The sequence below is a fragment of the Urocitellus parryii genome, chromosome 4 (assembly GCF_045843805.1).
Source record: "Urocitellus parryii isolate mUroPar1 chromosome 4, mUroPar1.hap1, whole genome shotgun sequence".
Classification (NCBI taxonomy): Eukaryota; Metazoa; Chordata; class Mammalia; order Rodentia; family Sciuridae; genus Urocitellus; species Urocitellus parryii.
Window position 1 is genome coordinate 162,342,214 of NC_135534.1, and position 9,283 is coordinate 162,351,496.

Consider the following 9,283-nt stretch of genomic DNA (forward strand, 5'->3'; position numbering starts at 1 on the left):
TTATCCCCAGCACCACAAAGTTTGCTAGGCACATTGTAGGAGCTCCAAAAAACAGCTGTTGAGTGAATTCATGTTAATTAACAGTTAATATTTATGTGCACATAAGGATGGATGGATAGCTAGATATCTATAAAAATATTAATTCTGGTTATCTATGAAAATTTTAAGTAATTTTTTTCTCTGTAGTTCTATGGCTTAATTGCTCTACAACACATACATATAGTAGAAAAAAATCTGATTTTCATTTGCATGTAAAACAATGAATATATGAGTTCTTCATAAAGGCTACACTGTACCATTGTGCTGTGTAAATTCCCAATTTCTAAGACACTTCTTTTGAAGACTCAAACCACTAAAAGTTCTTTTTTTTTTTAAAGTTCTACATCTTAGAAATGTAAAAACTATATTAAGTAGAGAGGATCTTCTGTAATATGACCAGAAAAAGAGAAAAAGGGTCAAGGTTGGTTTGAAAAAGATCCATTGGAAGGAAATGGTTTAAAACAAGAGAAGATTCTTTAAGGTGAAATTATCAAACCAATTGATAACCCTGCCCTGCCTAGATCAGAGAGGTAGTTTTAAAGAGGGTCACCTAAAATAATGGATGTAAAAGACCTCTGCATAATAAAGATAATATGGGCAGTGACATTCATTATAAAATATATTCAGTAAAATTCAAATTTAGATTATCCTTTTCTGAAAAAAAATTGTTAGATAATTGTTCCACTGGAATGTAATTAGGCAAATACCTAAAAGCATGTTTTCATTAGCAACAATAATGCTTAAAAAAGAGTCAGCTTTCATGCACATATTGAGCAATTTACCTGTGTCAGACTGCATGCTGAATATTTTATATCAGCTGTTCTCAGAGTGTGGTCTGGGGACTTTGGTGTCACTGAGACCTGTTCAGGTGATTAGCCAAGTTAAAACTATTTTCATGATAAACCTAAGATGTTCCTTTTTCATTCTAAATCTCTCACTCATATAGTTTTTTCCAGAGGGTACACCATATATGATAACAAAACTGGCTGAATATAGAAACAGATATGAGGATTCACTTATCTTTTATTAAACTAGACATTAAAGAGATTGTTTTAAATAAATAAATGCCACTCTTCTCACTGATTTTGTTGTTGTTGTTGTTGTTTTAGAAAATATTTATTTTTCATTAAAATGAGATTTACATTAACAGGTAATGGGGTTGATTATTTTTATCTTTAAACAACTTGTGATTTGTTTTTAAAAGTCTCAGTTTGAAATTTTAATACCTTAAAACGAATAGATCCAGTTTTCACAGAAAAGCCCTTTGAAGTCCTTAACTTATAAAAAGGTCTGAAGTCCAATGAGTTTAAGAATAAATGATTTGTACTTATTCTTCCATTTGTGAAATTTTAGTTCCATCATTACTCCCATAACACAAACAAGAAAACAGAGAAAGAAATAAGCTGCCAAGATCACCCAAGGAATCTCTTAAACCAGTGTTGGAATACAAGTCTAATTCCTGATTCTAATTCCTCTTAACTATTAAGCAACAATATCTACCCAAGATAAAGATCACTCTTAACATAGTTACATGGTAATCTCTGTTTAAAACATAATATTCTATATTGGTGCTATATTCTTTCTTTCCATCTTACATAATGTGTACTCACTGTGATGTTTTAAATATATGGATTTAACTTTTTCCCAAACACTACAAAAATAAAATCCCATCCTGATCAATAGCACAAGCACCCAGTGAAGAAAACTAGTGGTAAGAGTTTGGTGTCCACATATCCAAATTTATTTATACACATATGCATACATATATTTACTTTTTATCTGTGTGGCACAGTTCTTAAATGGGATCTCATAGATTTAGCAAATTGCCTTATTTCACTTAATACCGCTTTAAGATTTTCCAGCACCTATACACTTATCACTTCTTATAGATTATCATCATTTATTGCGCTCAATTGAGGTCCCTATATGGCTTGCTTCCAAAGTTTTGCTATTACAAAGTAGACACAAGAAATATGCTGTATCTTTGTGTACTTGTGAAGTCAAATCTGTCAGAAAATTCCTAGAAGTAAATTTTCTGGGTTAAAGGGTATAAACATTACAAATCTTAATAGATTTTGCCAGATGCCCTCCAAAATGTCCATGCACAAATTTCATTCTTACCAAGAGCATATGAGATTTCCACCAATTCAGCTTTTAAGTACCTTAGAAAATTATACTTTTTGTTACTTCAAATGACAAGTACTAAAACCTTTCTCACTGGTCATCTTAATTCCAATCAGGACCCCACACAAATCACACTCGTCTCATCTTCATTTTTTCCTTATACTTTTTAAATGTATCAGGCACATTCAAAATCTGCAACTAGTAAGTCCTCAAATATTAGGCACCTTAACAAAAAGTTATTCAAATTATTTCAAAACACAGGTCAGAACTATGCAATAAAGCTAGACTCACATACTTAAATCCAAGGAAAGTTGAAAGAGTAGATTTATTATGCTTTATCTGCCCAAAGGACTAAAGGCTGCAAATAAAAAGCTATCAAATCATACCAGTGGCCAAATTAGCTTACATAAAATAATAAGCAACAGATTTCATATCATAAATGTCAATGGAACAGATTGCAATAGTAAGGATGGCTGTAATTGGAAAGAAAGTTCACTGAAATTCACATCATACTGAAAATGAAAACATTAATATTTTAAATGAAATGTTTTGAATGTGACCATCCATTTCAGTCATATCAGACTAGAATAAATCTTTGATACTAATAAATATGATATAGTCTTTTCTTGCAAGTAGATAGTTTAAAACAGCATCACACACTGACCTGGCTATTCTGTATTGGCTAATAGATATTCCAGGCTTCATTATTTCATCAAAAATCTCTTTCTCTAGGACCTTGTGCCAGTAGTTTTACATTGAAGGTCTCCCACACATCTTTGTGACAGAGTAAAACCTCATTAATTCAAATCCAATTAGCTCAGTTCTGAAATGGTATATCTCTCATTTGGCAACAAGTTGAAAATACTGTAATGTCTTCCTCTACAAATTCTCATAAGGAAACCAACCTGAAAATCAATTTGCTTTTCTAAACCAAAGATTTACAAAACTAAGGACTCATCCATCTTCATAGCTGAGCAGTTCATGCTCAGCTCTAAGGTTCATGTCTGTTTATCAGCTACTGTATCTAGTGAGAGCGATTTAACCTGTCACTGTTAATAGCCATTTATAGTTTAATTTAAAGTATGAGCACTTCTTTCAAATAGTTCATACTCAGATTTTTCTCAATCGGACATTTGTCATTTCTCCCATTTCCAATGGGTGAAATTATATATTATCACTTATTACCTACAATACAGCAAAGCATAATACCTTAAAAGGCACTAGAAGTACCTGGCATTCTTATTCAACATTTATCCTCATCATTTTGAAAGATTTTTTATAAGCTAAAACAGTAAGTCCCAGGATTAAGTGGGATGTTTGGTGTTGCTTGAACTTACAACTAACTACTCCCAATGAACAGAGAAACCTTCTCTTGCAATCTGAATCATGTGTAATTACAGTATGACAAGGTCTCTCCTGGGCCATGTAAGCTGGCATTTTTCCCAGGACTTGTCACATCATGGGAACCACACATACAAATAAAAATCCAAAAATAAATATTTTAAAACAATGGCTTATATGCTGTTTAAAGAAACTCCACGGTTGATAATAAAAATTGTAAAGTCCAACCAACACACATCCCTCACTAGAGGTCTGAGAAGATATCACTGTTATCAAGGGCTCACCACGCCTAGCAACAACTCCCAGGTGTGGGCTACATGGGCAGCACCTTCCCATTCCCTCAGGCTGGACAGAAAAATCATTAAGTATAGGAAATAAAGGAAAACATCACCACACACACACCTACTGAAGCAGAGAAACAGTGGCAAAATAGAGAAGAGGTTGATTATCTTTAATTCATAATACCAATTTGTTGATTGCCAAGGTGCCTAAACAAAGTTACCTTAAGTGCTACATCTTTTGCCAACTGAGTTAATTTTCTTAATACAATAAACATTGGGTTTTTTGTTAAGTGTATTTCACCTTGAAGTGACTAGCAGCCAAGTAGCAGTAACAGTGTGTACTAAGAATCTTAGAAGGTGGTTTCTTTTGTTTAAACTGCTCTGCAATGGCTCTCCAGACACATGGCAAGACAGAGAAAGATTCCATGAAGCATCACATCCAACCGCCTATAGTGACAGAAACTTGACAATGCTCATCCTCATGACAGGTTGAGGCAATATAATGTGTTTCTGTCTATATTTTGATATAAAATGCTAATAAATACTAAATATCATTTCCTGTAAGCTATGTATATTTCTAACTCTCTACTAGAAGCTGGATGCATTTATTAACCATCCAACAAAGCCCATCAAATTCAACTGTTCAAGTTTTCAAGAGGAGCTAAAAACTAAACCAGTAAAGGCATAAAAATACAATCTTCCTTTCCATTACATGAGCACTGGAAACAAAAATAAGCACCAAGACAAAACTGCCACCTCTAAGACACACAGCATTTCTCCTTTCTTTATTCAGCCCTGAATATTCAATAATTTCCACGTAGCTCTAAGCAGAATGGATTTATTATGATGTTACTCTAAGAAACTGCAGGAGTTCTAGATGCCAATAAAGATTACGGATCAAATGGAAGATAACTACTAACCATTGTGTCGACTTAGATAAATAAACCTGCTCACAAACAAAGCACCTTATTGTATTTGTACTGTTACCTCTACTAATCCAACTAAAACAACCAGACAGTAGCTTTCCAGAGGTTGAAGGGAATAGAAACCAGGATTTCTCAAACTCCCTTTAATTTTATTTTAAAATGACACCCTTTTTCTCTTTTCTAAAACTGTCCTGCCCTTTATGGAAAATGTTTGGGACCACAGAGGCTCAACAAGATTATGCAAACTGGATTCCAAAGCTAAGCAAGAGTCAAGGTAGGGAAGAACTGAAAAAAAAAAAAAAATAGGTAACACAACATCATTTCTCTGAAACTTAGCTTTAGACCTTTGAAGGAACCCTCTCCCTGCCGATCACATTGGCAGACACTTAGGAAGGCAGCTCAAAGTCGAAGCAGCCAAGTGTCACTGCGGAGAAGGAGGAAAATAAGCCCCCAACTAAATAAAATCCTGACTAGGGCAGGGTGTGGCGGTAGCCAAGCCCCCAAAAGAAAAGTCTATGGCAAGTGGCATCCAGTGCCTCAGAGAGAGAGGAAGGCAGAGAAGACCCTAAAGAAAGTCGACTTCTCAAAACCTAACAATAATTGCATCTAATGCGTTCTTTGCTAACAACACAGGTAAATTTCAATTTCTCTATTTAAAAAAAAAAAAAGCGAAAACTATTTATTCCTTCCAGCCCCACCCCTCAAACCTCCAAACCGAACAACTAATTGCGCCTTCCCCACAGAACCCGTGGCTAACCCCAGAGGATCGGTGAGGACTGGCTTTGAGATGAATAAACACTCGACACCTGACGGTCCTTTCTCTGCGGTGACTTTCACGAACCAAAGTCTCCGGCTCGCGCGCGCGCGCGGGCGGGAGCCGGGACCTGGCCAGCGCGGCGCCGCGCACCCAGGTCCCGAGGCTACGCGGCGAGCAGCGCGGCGCGGGGGGCGGGGAGCGGGGCAGGAGGACCGCCCGGGCCAAGCGATTGTTTCCTCGCTGAGCAAAGACATTTTTTATCAAGCCTCTTTTGTATTCGAGCCCTACCTCTTTTTGGCCTAGGAAAGCTTTCGTGTAAGTGGAAGACGACTTTCTCCACAAAGTGCTGTATGTTACTGTGCTCCGGGCCGCGCACGAACACCATCCAGTCGTGGGTGAAGCCCTCCACTGTGGGTTTTTTCCTCACCTGGGCGCGGTGCCCCAGCTCCAGCTTCACCTGCACGGCACACTGCGGGCAGGGGGAGGAGAGACAGCGGTGAACAACAGGAAGGCGACCGACCGTTCGCTACTGAACATTGCGCCTGACATTTTTTTCCTCCTTCTTGAAACGCACATAAAAGGAAACGGCAGTGCCCTCTGCATCCACGTTTCACGCGCGTGGGCACGCACCCCCCACGCCCCCAAACACACCCGGCCCCGCGGGTGGGACTCCAGGCGCCCTGGGCCCCTCATCCACACCCGCCAGGATTGTAACGGAATGTTACCCCTAGTCGGGAAGGGGGTCGCGGGGAGAGGGAAAACACAGCCACGACAAGCACCACAACAAATGCATCGGTAACAAATTAGAAGACAATTAGAAGGCAATGCCGGGGTGGTTTCCCGGCGTGGGAGAGGAGGTGGCTGGGACCCTGGGGCACGGCGGGTGTCTGGCGAGGCCCCCTCCCCGAAAGTACCGCGGCGACAGGCACACGCCGAGGAAGTCTTTGTGTACGTGTGTGTGTGCGTGCGTGTGGAGCGCTGTGCCAGGCGGAATGGAAACTACAGGCAGCCTCTGCTGATGGGCATAAACTCCCGTGCTCTTACCACGGGGTTCGTGAACAACAAAAATGAGACGTCGTCACACACAAACACACACACGCGCGCACACACACGCAAGAAAATACGCCGAGGCATCCATAACTTAAAGCACCCCGCTCCCCTCAGCGAAAAGCCCCACGCGATCGGCGAGGCCAGCCGAACAGAGCCCCCGAAACACACTTTCAAGAGCCAAAGTGGCCCCAAAGTACCTCCTACCTCCCCCCAAAAAATGAAATTCGGAATGGCAGGGCGGCGGGCAGACACCCGCTGAGCCTCGGCTTGCGCACAGCCGGGCGCTGGGGCAAAGTTGCGTGCAGCCCCGCCGCTGTCAGCCCGCACACTCAGGCTCACACACGCGCGCCGCGGAGAACGCACCATCGTAGCGGCCGCGGTGCTTTACGGAGGTGCGGCCGCCGAGGCTGCCCGCCGCGTCCCCGGACTGTGCCCGCAGCTCCCGGCGGCGGCGGTGGCGGCTGAAATATGGCTGAGTTATTATTCGCCTCCTTCCACCGTGTGTGTGTGTGTGTGTATGTGTGTGTGTGCGCGCGCGCGCGTGTGAGCGAGAGGGAGTGTGTGAGTGCGCTTCTTGTGATTGCAAAGAGGCGAAGAGGGAGGGAGGCGCGGGGGGGGTGGTGGAGGGACGAATGTGTGTGTGTGAGTGTGTGTCTGTGTGTGTGTGTGTGTGTGTGTGTGTGCGCGCGCGCGCGCGCGCGCCGGGGGAAGGGGGGGAAGGAGGAGAGCGGAGGCTGAGGGAGAGGCAGCAGCTCCCTGCAAGCCGTACCAACCTTTCTCTAATTGGAACCGCGGAGCGCTGGCGCTGTCTGGGCTGCGGCGGCGCAGGGCGAAGAAGGGAAGGCGGGGGGGAGGTCTTTTATTATTGTTTTTGCAAGTACTTACCGAGCTAGCCATGCCTGGGGGCCCGGAGGTTTGCTGGGGTGTTGTGTGGTACCCCCCTCCCCCGCCCCCCTCAGCTGTAATTCATGAAGAGGCTGCTATGAATGAGAGCGCGCCCAGGAACGGAGGGTAGATGGCGGTCATTCTCTGCCTTTTTCCCCCGCGCTCGCTCGCTCGCTCGCTTATTAAACTCAGCCCCAAAAGCAAAAGCAGCAGCAGCAGCAGCAGCTCCAGGGCCAGAGGATGATTCCGGAGCATGCGCCGTGGCGCCTGACACCCGGGCTCCGAGCCTCACGGGGCGGAGGGAGGGCGCGCGGGCGGGGCGGAGCGCGCGGGGAGGCCGAGCGAGCGAGCCAGGGGGAGCTCGAAAGAGCCAATCACCGGCCACCTCCCGAAACCCCGGCGGCCCGCAGCGCCACACTGGAACGCCTCGCTTAAAGTAACAGGTTCCTGCTCGGGGGTGGGGAGGAAATGGAAGGAGGGGTCTCTGCAGTGGGGAGAGCGGCCAGCTGGGGAGCCATCCCAGCCTCTGTGTAAACTCCATTCGCCTACAATAAAAAACGGATTAAAACTGCTGGAATGTAGCCACTGCCTAGAGCAGCCGGAGAAGGGGTGTTAAATCAAGTCTTTGGCGTTAGTTAGCACGTTCGGGGAGGGGGGAGTGGGCTTTCTTTTACTTTCCACCACGTATCTCTCTCTGTGCTTTTGTGCTGAAAAGGCAAGAACTCACACCCAAACAAACTTATTTAAAGAGAAAGCGAGCGAAATGCCACCCTTCAAAAAAACAAGCATCAAAATAGCAATCGCTGAGACTGTTACAACCCGCTACAATCCCCTGGCCCCCTTCCCCATCTACTCACAAGCACCCGCCCACCATCCTCACTCCCCGCCCTTCTACTACCGCCACCGATTTTCTTTTTTTTCTTTTTTTTTTTTTTTTTTCCTTTTAATGAGATGAACTAGAAACGAGAATACTATTTCCTTCCTAGAGAATGCCTCCCGCTTTGGTTATCCCGGGCTGCGAAGCTTCACAAAGCGGTGCCCAGGTGAAGGAAAGACACCTGGGAATACCTGGTGCAGACACTTGGGGACCCGGCTTGGAGTTGTTTTCTTCGTGAGGCTTCCCCTCCTGACAGCTTGCTGGGTTGCATCAGAACGTGAGGACTAACCTCTGAGGACGCGCGGGACGACTGGGAGCCTTAAAATAGCAGATAAAGTTAATACTGACTGTAATGTGCATAAATTGGATTATAATCTTCAGGCATATTGGTGACAGCCAACGTAATCCATCTCTGAGTATTAATCCATTTAGGCTCCCGGGTGACAACTAGTCGCCGGGAGTGTTCCCACAGTCGCTGTCCTGCAAATGTTCCAATTACAGTTGTGTTTTGTCTCAGTGGTTGTGAACCGAATAGCGCGGCCACGCGTGGGGCGCAGGGAGGAGTAGCGACTAGTTTCTTTTAGAAACGCAGACAGCCTCTGAAAAGGAAACGGATAAGATGTAGACTATTGATATGAAAATGAAAGATGGGTGTGACTTTGGTTCGTTAAACAAAGATCACTGCATCTTCCTAGCCCTTAATTCTCTCTCACACACACACCTTTATCTTTTCTCTTTATCTTACTCCTCCTTTTCTCTCGTCTGCCAACTTCTTTTGGAACCTTTCCTTCCCTTCTCCTTACTTTTCCCCTTTGTCTTCCTTCCACTTTCTGTCTGAACCTTCTTGCTTTCCACTTTTCTCTTTCCTTCTTAAGACAAATGAAAGCAAGTTTTCTTGGCCCTTGGATTGAAGTCAGCAGAATACTTGGGAGGAGTTTACCTGGGGCATCCAAGGTCCTTGCTGTTCACGTTAAGGTCTCCCCGCTGCTCATAAAAATATAAT

At 43.7% G+C, this 9,283-nt stretch overlaps 1 protein-coding gene across 1 annotated transcript in view; it reads right to left on the reverse strand.

Moving 5' to 3' along the window:
- Positions 1-7,663, reverse strand: part of Mllt3 (MLLT3 super elongation complex subunit) — a 261,484-nt gene extending 253,821 nt beyond the window's left edge. The window contains exons 1-2 of the mRNA XM_026397584.2: positions 7,404-7,663; positions 5,757-5,937 (exon numbers count right to left, since the gene is read on the reverse strand). Coding sequence (XP_026253369.1) covers positions 5,757-5,937; positions 7,404-7,415 — 193 coding nt within the window. The 5' untranslated portion in view covers positions 7,416-7,663. The remainder of the gene's footprint in view (positions 1-5,756; positions 5,938-7,403) is intronic.
- Between the last annotated feature and the right edge of the window lie 1,620 nt (positions 7,664-9,283).